Below are 18,999 nucleotides of genomic sequence, written 5' to 3'. Positions count from 1 at the left end.
CAGCAGGAAACTGATCTAAGTAATATTTGACAACTCAAATGTGACTACTGTGGAGCTTTTTTGATTTAACTTAATATCTGTGCAAACTTGACTTACAAGCCTTGTTGTTTGCTATAATGTTAAGACACTTGCAGCTTTGAGTTTTGTGGTGTTTTTTTTTTTTACCAGTTCCTACTGTAGCCCCCAGAAAACAAATCCAAAATGGACTAAGGGTTTTATTTTAAACACAGGCAGGGACAGAGAACAGCAGGCTCTGCACATGCTTTTTGCCACAGAATAGCACCTCAGATGTGGCAGAAAATGCTGTAAGTGCTCCTGGTCCTCTTCAACAGAAAATCTACTTATTTTACATTTATTGATAACTTATGTTTAAGTCTTATTAAAGGTATCTGACTTTATGCAGAACTAACTGAAGAGCACAGCATTCACTCCGTTGGCTCAGCTCTGACAGCAGCAGCAGAGAGCAGAACCGTTCAGAGCATCACCACAGATCCTGCAGCAATTACAGGACTGCAGTGTAAGCAGAAAGCTTATAGCCACTTTCAAGCTTTTGCCACAGTTGACTAAAGAAGTGTTAAAAAGTCGAGACAGCTGCAAGTTTTGTCTACTAATAATCATACATGAGTAAGTGAAAAATTATGATCAAAGCAGACTAAGTAGATTTGTTGTCAGGACATGGTGCAGCATGGCCAGCAGCTGCCATTACGGGAATCTACTTCTGTGTAGAAAGACTCAGTACAGCTTCAACTAGTAACTTCTGAAACAAGGCAGTAATTGGAGCTGTGGGAAGATTTCTTTTTTAAGAAATTACACTGAACTCTGTAATTTCCAAGTTGATACAATAAGTTGCAATCAGAACAGACAGCCTACCAAACCCAAAGGCACTTTATTTGTAATTTAATGTGGTATCAAAACAACATTGTTTAAGCCTCAGAACATAAAAATAAAACCAAAAAACTCATTTTAAATTTTACAAGAAACTGGTTTCCTCTACAGGCCGAGAAGAAAAAAAAATATTAAAAAACCATGCAGCAGAATTCTTAAAAATTATTTTCCAGATACTAGAATGTAAATTTGTGAATTTTGCTGTTGATGCCTCAAGACATGCTATACTGTATTTTGGGCTAATCTATCAAACAAGAAAGTAAGAGGACAGATTCACAAATAGAATTATAATTTAGCAATCAGATTAAAATGAAGCCAACTGACTTAGAACAGAATAGACTATTTCAGTTGGAAGAGATCTACAACAATCATCTAGTCCAGCTGATTGATCACTTCAGGTCTGATGAGAAGTTAAATCACGTTGTTAAGGGCATTGTCCAAATTCCTCTTAAACACTGACAAGCTTGGGGCATGGACCATCTCTCAGTGAAGCCTGTTCCAGTGTCTGACCACCCCTCTCAGTAAAGAAATGTCCAGTCCAAACTCCCCATGTGCTGCTTTGAACCATTCCTATGCATCCTATCACTGGATAGCAGCGATAAGAGATCAGCACTTACCTCTCCACATCCACTCCTTAGAAAGCTGTAGAGAGCAATGAGGTCACCCCTGAGATTCCTCCTCTCCCAACTAGATATCCCAAAGTCCTTAGCTGTTCCTCACAGGACATGCCTTCCAGCCCTTTCACCAACTTTGTTGCTTTCTTCTGGACACATTCAAGGACCTTCATGTCCTTCTTAAATGGTGGTGCCCAGGACTGCACACAGTACTCAAGGTAAGGCCACACCAACACGGAACACAGCAAGACAATCAGCTCTTTTTACCAGCTGGTTATACTGTTTGATGCACCCCAGGATGCAGTTTGCCCTATTGGCTGCCAAGGCACCCTGGTGACTCCAACAGAGCCTACTGTAAGCCAGCACCCCGAATCCTCTGTGTAGAGCTGCTCTCCAGCCACCCTTCTCCCTATTTATACTCGTCCTTACTTAGTAAAACGGTTTTTTTCAACATGAGTCAGCATGAGGAAGCTGTGTCCAAATAACTGCACTGTACAACATCTAGTCCATTGTACTCCAAAATTCTCCCCCCTACTACCATCATGACATGGTTGTATAAAATATCTGACATAATTAAATAGCTTACCAAAATAAAATAAATGAGTACTGAATGTCTAGTCACTACTTTAAGCCCAAATATGCCAGAAAATTAGATAAGTGTCTTAGCAGGAATTATTAAACAAGGAAACGGAAACTGTGACATTTACAAAAGACACTGACATTGATCACCTGTGAAGAAGATGAAAGCAACAGCTCCTCTGATTATTCAGTCACTCAACAGTGATGATAATCAGAACAAATTACCTATGAATATAGGCAGTGATAATGCCCTGAAGGGGAAAAAATCATACAAATTCCCCAAAATGTCTTTGGAAAGAGGTGCACTATGTACATTAGATATCTAGAATTTATGTGTTTCTCACTTACCACACACACAAAAAATATGCAAACCCTTCAGCAGATGTTAGGAATGTAAATACATGTTTGAATCTAGACATAATAAAAACAGGGAGTTCCTCTCTTCTTTCTACATGACACAGCCAAGGTGGCTACCAAGGCATCTGCCTGGTGAGCAAAAAACTGCACTCCTGAGTCAAATGCATAATTAATCATCACCTCCTTCTTTGTTTACGTTCCTCTGCTTTCTAAACCACTTCTTTTAGTCCAACACATCTTCAACTGTCAAAATTAGGAACTCTAACATAAGTTAACATTTAAATCTAGAAGCACTGTAAATTGTATCAAGCTTTCTAAGAAATGTATGGATTTACATCATAATTTTAAAATGACAAAGAATTTTTTGTGATGATTATCTTTTCAGGTGTAAATTACATTTTCATGATTACATTTCATGTTATATGCTAAGCTACACATTTCCCAGTTTGTTCCTTAAAATCATGAGATCAGAATGTACTTCTTTATGTTTTGGCAAAAGGAGGAATACATACATTTGCACACAGAAGCACCGTGATCTATGTTTAGTATTCATTAAGTTAGGTAGATATATACTCTAAAGTTCTCAAACCATTTTTTTAAAACCTCTTTCACAAGCCTTCAAGGCTAACGCAAATTGTCTCACTAATCATCAGTGAATAAAACAAAACCAATAATACAATTCTATTCTGATAATAAGACAGCTTTGGTTAGCCAATGATAATGTGGACTTCTTATTTTACGTTTTGTGGGTCAATACACACTCTCAGAGGAGGAAATGTTGAGAGTGCTAGGACCATCTACTCTGAAGAAGAAAACTCAAGGGGACCTTATCAATGTATATAAATACCTGAAGGGAGGACCTAACAAACAAGGACCCAGGCTCTCTTCAGTGGTGTCCAGTAACAGGACTAGAAGCAACGGGCACAAACTGAAACACGTAAGGTCTTCTCTGAACATCAGGAAGCTGTTTTTTGTTGTGAGTGACTGACCCACACTTTGCCCATGTGGCACAGGTTGCCCACAGAGGTTGTAGAGGCTCCTTCCTCAGAGATACACAAATGTTCTCTGGACATGGTCCAGGGCAACCTATTCTAGGTGGCTGTGCTTGTGCAGGTGGATTGGACCAGGAAGTTCCTTCCAATGTCTGGCATTCTGTGATTCTGTAATATTGGTGTATAGCCTGATGAAACTCCAATAGCAAAAGCATTTTACTGATCATTTCAAACATCTCAACAAACGTCAACTCAGGTGATGGTGTAGCTAAATTCCTTATTTACTAGGTCCTTGTTCAGATTCTCTGTGTTGGTTGTGCAGGTTATTTTAGGAAAAAAAAGGTGCTCATGTCCCCGCCCTGCTCCTCTCACACTAAGCAGTTTTCCAACTCTTTCCTTCCCCACCCTCCCACTCCCTCATCCCTCCAGTGTGTTTCTGTATTTGTTTCTGGTTTTGAGAAATATAGCAAATCAGAAGCCTAACCCCATGGTCAGGTCAAGTTTGGTTATTAAAAAACTCCTCCCAGTATTTTGCAGAAACTTAGAAATAGCTTAAACAAACCAAACCAACCAACCAACCAACCAACCAACAAAAAACCCCAAAAACCCAAGCAAACAAAAAATCGACAAAATAAAATATCAAACCAAACAGTTTAAGATAACTGAGTAACTTGACCCTAACTCTAGTACTCTAACTTACAAGCACTAATAACTTACACTGGCCTACAAAAAGGAAAATAGTAATGGATAGGTCTTCAACATAAAAAAAAGAAAAATAGGATGTTTTCAGGATATGGGATATATTTCAGCTGGAACAGGAGTTGTACATTTTTCCTTTACAGTATTTACTCAATATTGACTACTAAATTCCTGCCCATGTTGAGAACCTGTTCCAAGAAGCTAGAAACATCAGTCCCATAGGATCACTCATGACATCCTGACAGGCTGCTTGAACAGGTAAGAGTGATCACTGCACCATGCACAACAAGATTCACGTTGCCTACAAATGAACACTACAGAGGTACTTGCTGTAACAGGTTGCTGCAAATCCCTACAGTCAGTTAGAGCTCTCACCAATAAACGACTGTCTGGATCAGCTACGGGCATAGTAAATCAAAGCTTGCATTACAAAATCTACCCTTAGCCTTAGAGAACAAAATTGTACAGATGTGAAGAAATAAACACATGTACACAATCTGGTGAACAACTGAATTAGTTTCTGGCTTCTTTTTCTAAATAGCAAACTGTCACAGTTGCTGGTCTCTGACAACTGACTGTGTCCTTTAGCCTTGACACACTTTATACTGTTGGCTATTTTCAGCTTTTGACTCAGAAAAAATATTTCTGAACTGTCCCTCAGTAGAACTCAGAGCTGATGGATAACTATTCCTGAATTCAAGGAAGACACATCATTCCAATCTGTAGTAATTTTCTTTTTAACTTGCTTTCCTAATGTTCCGTATCCTTTTTTTCTATAAAGTCTAGTTCTGATCTAACGACCAATTAAAACTATCAGAAACATCCCAACAGATTTAAATTAAAAATAGAACGCAATACAATAACTAAGTTCCTAATTTTTTTACTATCCTTTTTCCTATTATTTCATTTGACAAATGGTAAGAACAAGGCCTGCTGGTTGTTCTTGAATTTGCCATGGATAAAAATATTAGCAACAAGTTTTCATTCTTTCATATTATTGAAACTTCACTTGGTTTCATTTTTCCACTGCTTTATCTGTTTCAAAAGAAAAGAGCAGGAAGAGTAATTGTATTCTGTTTTTGTGAGCTGAAGCATCACTGCTGACTTTCTTAAAACTACATGCTTTTTTTTGCACTCTTGCTTCTGAAGTTAAACCTTTAGGAAGAAGGTAAGTAAATACAGCAAATTAGTGGCCCCTGAGGTATCTTTTAATCCTCTTTGACTGCAAACACAGAAATGCTACAGAGGGTGATCAACTTCAAATACTGACCTTAAAAAAAACTAGACCAAAAAACCCCAAATTCCTATGAGACACAGTAAACTGTGCTATAAACCTACTTAAAACCAAAATTGAGATAAGCAGACAAACCTGCTGAAAAGACAAAAGAATAGAAAACAATCTTAATTAATTAGTTTCCCCAAAAGTTGGGTTTACAACTATCTTTTTAAGTGTTTCATGCTCTCCTGCTATTAAGAATCTCTGGAATTTATAAGAGACCTCTATTACGAACAGGATAAATAATGCAGACAGTTTTGACAAAAATTATTATGCAATATATATCAATCCAGGATTTCTTCTGACTTGGCTTGCACTCTTACCAATGGCAAATATTTTTTCCCCCCTAAAAAACCACATTTCATTACTACTAAGTGACAATACAAACCTGGTTTTCAAAGCCACTTAATTTTAAGGGGTAGTTATATTTTAAAGCTGAATGCATTAACATTCAGACTATGATAAAGGTACCACCACGCTAATGAGCCAAAGCTTACAATTTGATACAACTGAACAACTGCTGATGCTTGCATACAAGGTGGCTGTAGCACTTCATCTTGCAGTATCAGCAGGAAGTACAGATAAAACAGATGCCACAGTTAATTTCATGGATCTTGATGCCTTCAGGGAAGAAGCTGGGTTTTTCCCTCTCCATGAAAACTTCAATGTTTTATTTATACGATTTCTGACATGTCAAGTAGCCTGCATCTGGGATATAAAATTAAGATACCAAGAAAAAACCAAAATACTGTATTTCATGATGTACATAAAAAGCAACGCAGCTGGGTAATTATGATAGCTGGAGAGAGAGTATCTATCTGATAGTTTTATTAATATATATTTTCAATGTTGATTCAACAAGATTACACAAACAAATCCTATTTTTTTAATTTACAGATAGATCTGCCTTCTTGGTAGTGAAAGTAGTGGAGATGTGAAAATATATCACCTGAAATAGGTGTAGACCATGCTGACACTACTGAATATTTGTTTAACATTTCTTACCAAGACTCTGAGTAAAGTTAAAACATGACGAATCAAAGCTTTGAGGAAAATGTAAAAATTTAATAAAAATAAAGCTTTGGGGTTTTTTATTTTAAAGCAAGAGGAAGATGTATTTTCAAAGATAAACACTCAGAAGAATATAAGGATTGTCCTAGAGAGGAGCCGTATTGTTCAATCTCTTTTTAGCATTGCATCGACTTTTCAAACTTTCAGAAAAGCTTCAAATGAGTGGGATAATCAGATGATGTGAACATGGCCGAAGTGTCATTGTACTTTCACTGCAGAGAAAAACATTTTCAGTGTATCAGTGAAAATGCACTAGCCACATAAACTGTGCCCCTAGTACCTCAAAACATTAGCCAAACCAAAAGAACAATGGTTCTCAGCTGTGAAAGAGTTCAAATATATATACAAAGAAAGGAAAAGTGAAACAGTAAATTCATATTGTTCTTTTGTCTTTATGCTCAGAAGTGAGAATGTCTTTTAGTGCAAATTTATACTTTTATGTAGAAGAACTGATTATATTTTAATTAGTAGAAGAAAAAGGAAATTGCATAACCAAGTAAGGACATGCTGATACCAAGTGAAATTTTCTTGCTTAGTAAGTTATTGACATATTTGAAGTTAGTTGAAGTAGAAGTGAATTTTCATGACAGAGGAGAGCTCCAAAAAAATAAACGTTTACATTTTTGCCTAAGAACCAACATGCACCTTAAAAAAAAAGGAACAAAAACCAATTCAGAAAGTGACATCATATCACCAGGATATTAAGTGTGTAATTAGAACATTTAATTTCTATCAATTTCAGTATAGTAAGTATAGAAACATTAACAATAGCTGCCAAAGACAGACTTTTTAATCTCTGGCTTTTGAAAGGCTTTCATATTTTAAGGAAAATACCAAAATTCTAGCAGGTATTAAAACACTTAGTTAAGAGAAGCGATACTGCAGCTATTTAACAGGATCATAAACAGCGCAGTTGAACTGAAGTAAACAGAAAGTTGAAATACTAAAGATACAATTACTGTCATTGAGAATTTGTCACCAAAAGGATATCACATGTTCTTTGAATACCACTGGCTTTACCAATGGCTTCAGACTAGAAAGCATACCAACGGCTTCGTACTTGAAGACATCTCAGTGAAACTCACTGATTCAACACTCCTTCAGAGCACTACTGAGCCAACAGTAGTCCTTTCCTGAATTCCCTAAGGATCTCAAGTAGCTTCCCTATCCAATAAGCTCTAACTTAATTACAGGACAAAATAACTTGGCAGTAGATCAAACTGTCAGCATTATGTTTCACTTTCCAAAAATAAGCAGAAGGGGCAAATCAACTAGTTTAAAATAATTCCCTGATAAAGAAGGTATATTTCTATCAGCTATCTCACACTGACAAGCAAGAAACATTTTTAAATGTAACTGCATATGGATGGCATAAAAATAGTATCAGTAAAAAATACTACTATCACATCAGTAATTGAGACACAAACATAGCAGCCCCCTGTTAGCTTATTCATACATTGCATGAACAGAAAGATAATGCTGATCCAGACACTTAGCATATGATTTGCATCTCTTTGGTTATTTATTCTCAACAGAATTACTCTGACACACTTCTAAAGCCTTTAATGTATCATAGGATTGGCAAGGCCCCTTCATTTACATAATTAAGGCAATTATAGGTATTATAATCGAATGCAACACCATTTTAATGGTCTGGACTATATTTAAGCTTCCAACTTTATAATCCATAAAAGCTGGTCGACAGAGAGCAAAAGAAGATAATGAACATATCCTAAAAAAAGCATGCTCACACAACTATCTAAAACAATTTGGTAGTTTGCTGTGCTAAAAAGATTATACTTCTCCAACAATTTGGATGTTTTGGTGACTCTAAATAATTCAGAAACAATTTCAATCATAATGACCTAAGTTAAAATTAATGACTATCAAACTTAAACAGCATTCATTATCTTCTTTCATCATAATGGCTTGTCCAACTTAAAACTGCAGTAGCACACAAAAAACCCCCACAGGAAAATACACTCAAGGTAATGTTTTTTCCTTTAAAGTCATATTTACCATGAGATTTTGTGAGGTGTCCCCTGCCCCCCCACTAAAAAACAAGAAAAAAGAAAATAAAGAAATCAACCAGGCTTATCAGCACTTTCATAACAAATCAATTTAAAGCAATCTCCTACATAGAGGCGTTTTCCTTTGTGAAAAGTATATCAATACTTTGTAGTAGTAAGAAAACAACTCTGTGTGACTAATTGCTCATCTTGTATATATCAAGGCTTTACCTAAAAAGAACTACAGTGACTAAATGCCCTGAGTGTCTGAACAGTCCCAAAGAAATCAAGGATTCAAAAAAAAAAGGCAATGCAACTTAAGTGTCCACCCCATGCTTGTAAGCTCAACTCTTAGTCACTGATTTGTAGTGAACCAGCTCTTTTGCTTGAACTGAAGTCTGGGAATTTCACCCTGAAATTGCTCCCTATGCACAGGATGGACAAGGCCACTGAGGAATCCCAGTTGTGCTCCTGTCCTCAAACATGCACAGATGTCTTCAAAGCTGCAACTGGCACAGGACACACAAGCCTTTGGTGTCCCGTGATAAAAATACTTATACAGTCAGCAGAAATGCAGCACTCATTGGTTTAGACACCTAGAAATGAATCTGTATTATTCAAATACTTCCAACCCAGGAACAGATCTGCCAGTTAAATGTCCACTTGCTGGTAAAAGAAGAAACATAAGAAGCAACTTCTCAAAGTGTAGTCTAATACACCAACCTAGAACTGTTTTTCCCAGCCTCGACACTCAAGCAGTTTTCCATTTCAATGTAAATTTGGGGACATGATATATCTGGATAACAAGCCGTATAGATTTGAATACCCAAGGCTCCCAAAAGCAGCCATAAATAGTGGAAAGACTTGGATAGAACAAAGCAGCCCAAAGGAAACGCGAAGAGGAAGAGGTTCTGGAGAAGACTGCTGTTGTGAAGACACTTGGAACTGTGCAAAAAGAGATGTTCCTGGCAATAAAACACAATACTCTGATCTCCCTTCAGTGTTACAGCTCTTTGTAATACTGACAACAAGCACTTAGCTGACAACCCTTTCTAAGGATTTCACTTAATCATGGCAACAATAAAGTGTTCTTTTTCACAACATTCTTGAATATGTTCTTTAGTGTTACATGGGTTATTTTTCATAAACACAGCATAAACAGCTTCTTGAATTCCAGTTTTTTTATCTAAAGTGTATTATGATGGAATGGACAGTCTCCCCTTAATCCTTTACTTCTTTCACCTAACAATCAAGTTCAATGGAATTTTAATTTGTTCTGCAATTACGACTTCACTGTGAAGAATTAAGTAATATAAAACTGCTCAAACACACATTATCTTATTTTTGCTTTTTATTTTACACTACCAGCTCCACTCTGATTCCAACTCATAGTCCATTTTTTACTAGAATGTCTCTGCCTCACTGCTCTACTTGCATTTGTGGTATTGCTTCTTTTTCTGCAAGACATATTTCTACCCTTTGTATCCAAATATTTTAAACCCTGTAAGAAAGGCAAGAAAGGCAAAAAAACCCCTTTTTTTTTACCCAAAAGACCATGACTAGCCAATTCTAGTTACCTTTTTTAAACTAAAAAGGTGTTTAAAATGAACACACCCTGTTCCATGCAAGAGAAGTTGAAATTACAGGATAAACTCACACGAGTGAATGGAATCACTTCTACAGCCTAACAATAGGTTACACAGCTACATCTCCATTTCTCCATCTCTTCAATCACAGGCACAGGCCCTTCACATTTCTTACACATTTTACCGTTCAGTCTCAGCCATCTGACTGAACTGTGGAGTCTTCAAAGCTAAGTTCAGATGTGCTTTTCCATACCACAAGGCTTGGCAAGCAGCCTACACCACTCATTTCCACCCCTACCCCGAGTTCCAGGAGGAGGAGGCCCAGGTACGTGGTGTGCCCTGGCTAATGCCTCGGGCTAGATGGCATGGGGACAAGGGGTTATGGGAATACAGGTCATAGAATCACAGAATGTCTGGGCTGGAGTGGATTTCCAAAGGTCATCTATGTCAGACAGGTCAAAGGTCAGATATGAATTCTCATTACGAACATATTCTCTGTCATTCTACGACACAATATATTGTTACTAATAATAATACACTAGATTACTACTGTTAAGATGGAAAAGACTCTTTTTTAGAAAGTCGTAACATGGAGTTTGATTAATGAAAGAAAATACTGCTGATAATTTTATTTGGCTCAGAGTCACTCAAACAAAAAAAATTCTGTTTAAGAACTTTTAAAAGATTCATACAGAAAATATATCTTAATATTGAAGGAACAAATTATAAAATTTTCTCCATTAACTTTCTGTTATTACACAAACACAGTAATGAATATCAAATAAACATCTTTTACAAATACAAAATACAGTGGTTTTATGCTAGCAAATTCCCTTTCTATCATACCATAGATATGGAAATAATTTGTAGTTGCAAATGAAGTCTAAGATTATTAGTCTGCTATTTTAGAAAAAAAATCTAACAATTATAAAATATAAAGATACTAGAGCAATAAGATCTGATTAAACAATAGTGCTTCCTATTAAAGATAAAGTGAAAATTGGTCTATGATTCCTCTTAATTGCAACATAGAGAAAAAGACTTAATGAATTTGGCTGAATTTAAAAGTATAAAAATCTACATCACATCAATTTTCACTTTGCCTTCAAAGAGCTTATATACGTATGTAATGTATCTTATAGCTCAACATTACTCTAAATGTATATAATGAATTAAAGTAAAAACATTATTTTTGCTTGCATGGCAGGACAAATATAGGTATAAGATGAATAGCTTTGAGATTTAGAAGTGAATACTATGTATTACACTGTAAAAAGCAATAAAAGAAAAATGGACATCTGCTGGTAAGTCAATATCCTCCAGAGAACTAAAATGATATGCAATAATAGATTTCAGTTTTGTAGTGTCTTTAAAAATCACAAAAAGATTCAGAAACATTAATAGAGTTCAAAAACATTAGTAGAGTAAGAAAGTGTATTTATAATGTCTTTTCCTCCAGCAAGGAACCTGAGTCACAGTGTCAGAACCTACTTACATTTAAATCAATGGCAAGATTCAGAATGATGTCAGCAGTAAAGGCAAGAGCAGAAATGCCAGCCCAGATCTCATTTTTGTCGTCAGCCTGCAGTGACATCAATTCTGTAAACAGTACATGCCAAAACAGCTGAGACAAATTCCTAGTTCTGAGTGCTTCCACCAATAGCTGTGCAATTACATTTCAGGGTTTATCTAAAGACTACTTTGAGAAAAATCAGCAAAATTTTCTCATGAAAATTAAGCAACTAAAAAAGCATAGAGGTTTTCATTTAATGTTGCATTCTAAAGAACTGCAGTAGCAATTACATAAAAATATTTTATTGAATCATAAATACCTGGCTAAGAAAAACAGTAGACTAGAAAGCTGACAATTACCTCACGCAAATTTAACTCACATCTATAAAATGCTTTTACTGTCTACACTCTAAAACTACTGAGATTGCCTCCTTACATTTACTGTGCATATTCTTCAAAGAAAGTTAAGAACTGAGAGTAGTCCCTCCCTAGTGAAAACCAGCATACTTCTCTTTGTACAGGAAGTCACGTTTTCTGCAATAAAAAGTCTGGCGGCATAAAATTATACACTACAATTAGACCTTTTGGGAAATATCTTAAAATATTCTAACATATTTGTAAATAAATATTGAACAGCACTATAACAGTCATTTTTTGGGGAGTTATTTTTGTCTTATTTGAGGTTTGAAAGTTAAATGTGATCCTCAACCACACAGCATGAACTTCATCTTATAGATGGGAATTTTGCTCCTTGTTTCATACAAATGGCTTCTCCTGGCTGCCCCATAACTGATCACTGATATCAGGCCTAATTGGTCTAGTACATGTTGGTTTGGATACAGATTTTATTCTACAAATTGTTGCGCGGGGAGCCCTTAGAAGCACGACAGACTTCACAGAAGGTTCGTCAGTGTTCCGCTTTAATCTACACAGGCAGCTGTATTTCTACACTCGGTGACTGACCACGCAGAGTTTACACACTGGGATTGGTTAACACTGCACAGCCACGCTCTGACCCAAACCCTGACAGGTTAAATGCCTCTGTCCACGTGCTGTGGTATTTCCAGGGTGGTCTCCTGCTTGGGAGTTTCCTGCCAAGCCTTTGATCTGCGCAGAAGCTGCCGAGCTGACACCCCTCTCCTTCCTGCCTGCAGCTCAAGGACACTGTGTCATTGAAGCTCACCTCCTGTATTTCACCATCTTCTCCATAGCCTGGGCTGCACATAAAGGCTTCTAGGATACCATCTTGTGACACAGCTAAAATTCTCTCTACAATTAATGTCCTGGAGTTAATCTTGTAGAAGACAGAAAGGGAGTTACAAAACAGTACTATCCGTTGTTGAAAAACAGTAATAGAAAGTAAAGGTTAAGGTGTTAACATAAATGTTAGTTTTGATTCTAAATCTCTTTATTTGTGAAATCTGGAAGAAACTCAGTGTCCTCCTGAATGCAAACAAAGCAAAAGCTCTTTTCTGGCATCTGTATCTATACCATATGAAGAGTTGCTGAGGCCATGTATTGAGAAGCTGCTATTATGTAAACAAAATAAGAGGATTTGGAAGCGTGCTATTTTGCTGTTTGTTTAAAAAGAGTCCCTATATTTGTTTTTCAAGCACTGATGCGCACAGAATGAAACAGAAGCCACAGCGTCTTTAATTCTACTGTTACTTATCCTCATCTCCCCATAGCAATTAACAATTTGGCAGTATTCAGTATAAAACAGGATGCAGCTGGGAGAGCAGCTATGTTCTGTGTAGAAGACTTTCACTTATGCTAACTGAAAATACTTTCAGCAAGCAATGTTGCCTTTTTACTTCCTTCTGGCAAAAGCTTAGATTCCAAGAGTATGACATTTGTAGCAGCTTTCCATGTTACCTATGTAGACTCAGATGATGAGATAGATAAAAAGTTGTTCTTCTTTTCTCATGAATATAACTCTGTTGTTTTAGGGGAAATATCAACTGCGCTCTTACCACAGGACTTATTAGAAATTAAACTCAAAAACTGTTGAGAGCAAATTCTTCCATTTCAGTAGCTACTGAAAAAGGATGTTTTATGTTTTACCCACAATGTATCTTTTCTATCTAAACTGCAGGACCTTTAACTGATTCTGAACTTTTGGGTACGACTGCATGTCCCAGCTACATCTTGACTCTATGTCAGGACTCAGTCTGAACCTTGCGGCCATGAAGAAGACGAACAAAGACATAAGGAAGATGCGGTACCACACATCAGCCAGATCTCTGAAATAGACTGCTCGTGAGACTAGGATCCTGGGTGTTCATGGCACATATTTATCACAGCGTTCACGTAGCTCAACAGGGCACTCAGTCAAGCTTTTTTGGATTTAAGGATAGTTAAATTTTCCCAATGTAGGTACTCTAGAGTAAATTCAAGCCAACTGACAATGGATGCTTTTCTTAGATGCCTTTGGAAGGTCTTTGACCATAGTCAGAGTTGTCTGCCATACACTCATCTGCTGCTCTGGCATTTGAAACATATTTAGTGAGGATCTTCCAGTAAATGAAGAAATGCCATGTATGTCATCATTGAACATATTCCTTTAGACTGACATAGCCAGTGGGACTTGGTCATCTGCACTGCCAAATGTCTCATATCACAGTGCTGTCACAATGAAAACAGACATACCCCAGGTATTGGGTCTAGACAAGAAACTCACTAAAGCAGTCCAGAAACACCATCCTGTGTCTTGAAGGTTTTAACTGTTATTAATTTTTATTATTTTTTTTTTATTTAGTCAATAAGCTTCTATATAACCTATACAACAAGAAAAGGAGAAGCATAAGGAAATGTCTGCAGTGATGTGTGATATCATCTAAGACAGAGTGAATAATCTTCTATTTCAGTTTCCAATGGATGTGAAATACTTCTATTTCCAAGACTGACATTCTTTCCTCTTGCATCGTTCTGGAGATTTTGAGAGATGTTAAATGCTACAGCTGATTGCAGAGAAGGCTGTTGTCTGGGACCTCCCTTTTTTATTTTCTGGAAGGTGGTGTACAAAACTTCAGTCTACCAACCTCTACTGTCCCAAGAAATACTTACCAATCTAGTATCACTCATCTTCCATATCCCAACTAGTAATTTAAGTACAACGCTAATCAAAAAGAAATCTAAGGAAATAATAAGAATGGAAACAAGGTATGTTTCATACAGAAAGAGATAACAGATGAATCCAAATCCTGGCTCAGGACAGTCCTACCCTGACTCTTCAACCAGTATCAAATACAAGCCAGAACTGCTTTGAGTCAGGTAGAATATGTAAAGTATTATACTGTTAAAAAAAATAAATGAAAGCCTCTTATATACTACATTAAATGATATATAAATAGTAAACAGTTAAAATTTTATGTCCTCACTTCTAAGACATATATTCCACAGATTGCCACAGATTTATGTAGAAAAAAACAGACAACATGGGTCCTGACATATACTACGAGAATTAACTAACAGTATAAAATGACTTTCACTTTTCCATCTTTTTTGTTTCTTGTCTTGAACTAGTATTTTTTGGTTATTAAAAGCTTGGAGGATTTTGGTTTTGGCATTCATTTCTCCTTCTGAATTAACAAAGCCTCTTAATAAATCTGCCCTTCTAGACCCTGCACGATACAAACTAAGAAGCACGAGTACTGTGCATACTAAAGCAAATAAATTTTTAATGCTTGCCACAAACATGAAAACATATAAAGAAGTGAAGACATTTTATCCTATGAAGACAGGCTGAGAGAGCTGGGATTATTCAGCCTGGAGAAGAGAAGGCTCCTGGGAGACCTTACTGCAACCTTCCAATAACCAAAGGTGGCCTATAAGAAAGCTGGGGAGGGACATTTTACAAGGGCTTGTAGTGAGGGGTAATGGCTTCAACCTGTAAATGAGTCAGAGATTAGGAGGAAGTTCTTCACTCTGAGGGTGGTGAGACACTGAAACAGGTTGCCCTGGGAAGCTGTGGATGCTCCAGCACTGGATGTGTTCACGAAAGACTGGATGAGGCTTTGAGCAACCTGGTTTTGAATTACATCACATACTATGCAAGGAATAAAGCAACATCAGCCATCTCCTGAATGAGGACCATTTCAATATATACTCAAAAAATAGAAAACATAACAGGATTCAAGTTAGTATGTCATGTCCAGTAAATGGATTGTAAACACTTATTTGAGAACATGAGTACACAACTACAGAGAGATACATTTTACATTTTGTTAAATATTCAAATTAGCAAAAGCAACACTAAAGAAAATAAAAATCAAGACAATGCTTATGGGATCATGCCAAGGTATCCCTGAATATGTTAGGCAATTGCAATGGTTATTAATGATGTTCATTAACATTAAAAAGAAGCTCATGCACCTGACAAAAGTATTTTGAATACATTAATCTGCAAAATAAAACATTGTTGTGAAGCAGAAAGTTCACTTGTGACTACTGTTCATCCAAATTTTTGTTCTTGCTATTTTCTAACCATTATTAAGATTACAAAATTAAATGTTTCCTACAGATTGTTTTCAATGTTTATATGCAGGAGTACTACAAATAGAACGTGCTTGAAAGAAAACAACTGCCTCAGGAGAAACAGATTCCAGCAAAGAAAATGCTAATTTTATTTTGGTAAGAACTGAGGGCAATGACACCATATGAAAAAACTGATACTGGAATGGTAGTCCTACTGCTCACAGAGAGATGCTTCTCAGGTCTCTGCTTTAATTTCACTTCATGCCCATTGTTAAACAAATACCCCTTTATCCATGCTGGAGAGGCAGAAATTGTTGCTAGTGAAAACTGCAATGGCATTAATGCTGTACTGTATGTCTGATCAAAGGGGCCACAATAACCATATAGCTTGGGTCTTCCAGGGTGTTTAATTTGGGCTGGCCATGTGAGAAGATGACAGATTTATCTATGTATTTACCGTTGCTACCTGAAATTGTGAATTAATGCTCTAAAAAACCTCAAGGCTGTATCGTTTTGTGGAGGGGTTATGTCATAGGGAATATTTAATTACAGATAATCAATTAATATTTGATTAGACAATCAGTGATATTGCTGAAGACCAAAAATGTGACCTAAAGGAGCGTTTCAGAACAGTTTTCTAATTGACTTCTATGCCTACACACAGCTCAATGTTTGCAGCAGTCATCTCTATTCATTGTTAAAAGAACAACAAATTCATCTTTTAAACTAAGAAAAAATTTTGGCAGTAGTTATAGTTTATTGTGGAAATGGTAAAATTCTTTTGCACAATACATTTAGAATAGTGTGTCGAGCCATAATGGATTACTGACATTAACATAGTGTAGAAATGTAATGCTGGTTTTCTTATCTTTATAAGATTGCTACAGGGAAAAAAAATCTTCAAAAACCAATCTTGGTGTACTTACAATGAGGACACAGGATATTTGTGCATAAAGATTTTAGCTTATTCATCAAAAGTGTGACTATACAGAAGGAAACACATGTAACAGAGAACAGTTTAAAGAAATAATAAAATGCAGCCCTCCACTCATGCTGTTCTTGGCAAATTCAGGTCCACGGAGGCCTAAAACCTCATGCTAAGATGGCACTCTATTGAGGAGCACCAAAGATGGTATCCTGTTTTGTTTAACAACCACCTTCCAAAGTCACCTGGAAGTCAATGAAAGGCAAATACGCTTAGCCACAAATATTTTTCTTCAGGGGTACTAATGGCTAAGAAGCAGTGCAAAGCCACTGTATTTTCCACTAGCCTCATCTCAGGCATGGTCCAAAAGGAAGCTCTCTTATTCCTGTCAAACACTTTTCAAAGAAATCACTTTTATATGACAGCCTTTACTAATAGTTCCATAGTTTAAGCATAACTGTTTGCTCCTATGAGCAGTAACAAGGACTTCTAAGTTTCCTTTTTTTTCCTATCACACTTCATTTTCTTGAATATTCAGTTGAAAACACCAAGGAGCAAGAAATGAATTTTTCTTTGTCTTAAGTACAGCCATGAGCATCTTGAGGAGAACTAAAGAGTTAAAAAAAAGAAAGAACAAAAAAGGAATAACAATAACTCATACTACAACAGCTGCATTTGAAAAACACAGTGGCATCTTACTGTAGGCAAAATTTCAAAATCCACAGCAAAGAAAACAGCCTTGAGTAAAATGGAGATGGTTTTGTTCAAGAGTAACCAGTGTTTGGGATCCCTGTACTCTTCTGTGAGCAAAAATTTATTTCCTTCTAGAAACAAGCTGTTAAAAATATCACACAAGTTACCATCACTCACCTCTCCTACCATTTCTGCCTGCATTTGTGGATTTGTCAGAAGGGCAAGGGCAACGTCCTTCGCATTTCACTGCAATTTGTTTTCCTGTGACACAGGCTTGATAGTCTAGCTTGCACTGTAAGGAGAGAGAATGACTATCATTAATACAAACATCCTTTATAGCAAAAATACTAGCTCTTTTGAAGCAATCTTTCACGAAGTGCTCAAATTTTTGCAGACATAGGTCTTAGGAAAAATTTTCTATGGTATATGCAAAATTCATAGTAAGAATTAATTAGATAAAGGTACAAAGCTTTTGTTCCCTAACCTAGCTACAGTAACAGGCTCAATTCAAGCATGGAGGAACTTGTGCTGTTAAGACTGATTTGAATACGCATACTAAATAGCAGTAGACTGCATTGGTTTTGTCTTATATGTGCACAACAAACAAGGCAACAATATTAATTATTGATTGGAAGTGGTTAACCATGAGTTATTATAGAATTGATCACTTAATTTCTACCTTCAAAATGACAGTATCGTAGCAAAAAGCAATACCAAATTAAAGGGAAAGTAGTGCCTGATGCAATTCTGCAGTGATAGTCTTCCAATATAGAGACGGATTAATGTGTGGGTCTGACCCGTATACTTACAGCTTCAATTCTGAAACCATACAAAAAGTAACTAAATGTAGCCAGGAAATAGAACTCTTGCTCCAAGAATATAAACATAACAGCTAAAGACCACAGACATGGAAAATAACATTGTTGCAAACGTTGTTGTTACTGACAAGCTGAACTTTTATTCCAAAGGAAAAGTTCTTGACATACAGATCTTTCTGCAGGATGCTTTGCCAATGTAGGATCAGGGAAAACAAACAAAACAAAACGAATTAAAAGAGACAAAAAGTTAAGTATCTACAAAGAAAAAGGGAAAGCAAGACAAAGGCAAGAAAAGGGAAAGGAGGAAGATGGCTATGGAGAACACTTCCTTGAACAATGGATGGAAGAATTCTCCTTAGTCAGGTAAGGAACATACAATTTAGAGGTGTAGGAGTCAGAAAACCAGTTCAAGTAACAAATAAAAATACTGTGTTTTCTATGTATCACAACACTTCAGAAGAATCTCACCAGAATTTGTGCTTTATATTCCCTGACTCTTCTGCTATT

At 36.5% G+C, this 18,999-nt stretch overlaps 1 protein-coding gene across 1 annotated transcript in view; it reads right to left on the bottom strand.

The window, feature by feature from the left end:
* The window catches only part of SPOCK2 (sparc/osteonectin, cwcv and kazal-like domains proteoglycan (testican) 2), a gene marked incomplete at its 5' end in the record, with an annotated part of 47,965 nt that extends 29,960 nt beyond the window's left edge, over positions 1 to 18,005 (bottom strand). Inside the window, one exon of the mRNA XM_008935590.1 lies at positions 17,852 to 18,005. Coding sequence (XP_008933838.1) covers positions 17,852 to 18,005 — 154 coding nt within the window. The remainder of the gene's footprint in view (positions 1 to 17,851) is intronic.
* Positions 18,006 to 18,999: the final 994 nt, after the last annotated feature.

Source organism: Merops nubicus, unplaced genomic scaffold (genome assembly GCF_000691845.1).
Source record: "Merops nubicus isolate BGI_N331 unplaced genomic scaffold, ASM69184v1 scaffold2242, whole genome shotgun sequence".
Classification (NCBI taxonomy): domain Eukaryota; kingdom Metazoa; phylum Chordata; class Aves; order Coraciiformes; family Meropidae; genus Merops; species Merops nubicus.
This window is presented reverse-complemented; position numbering and strand designations above follow the sequence as displayed.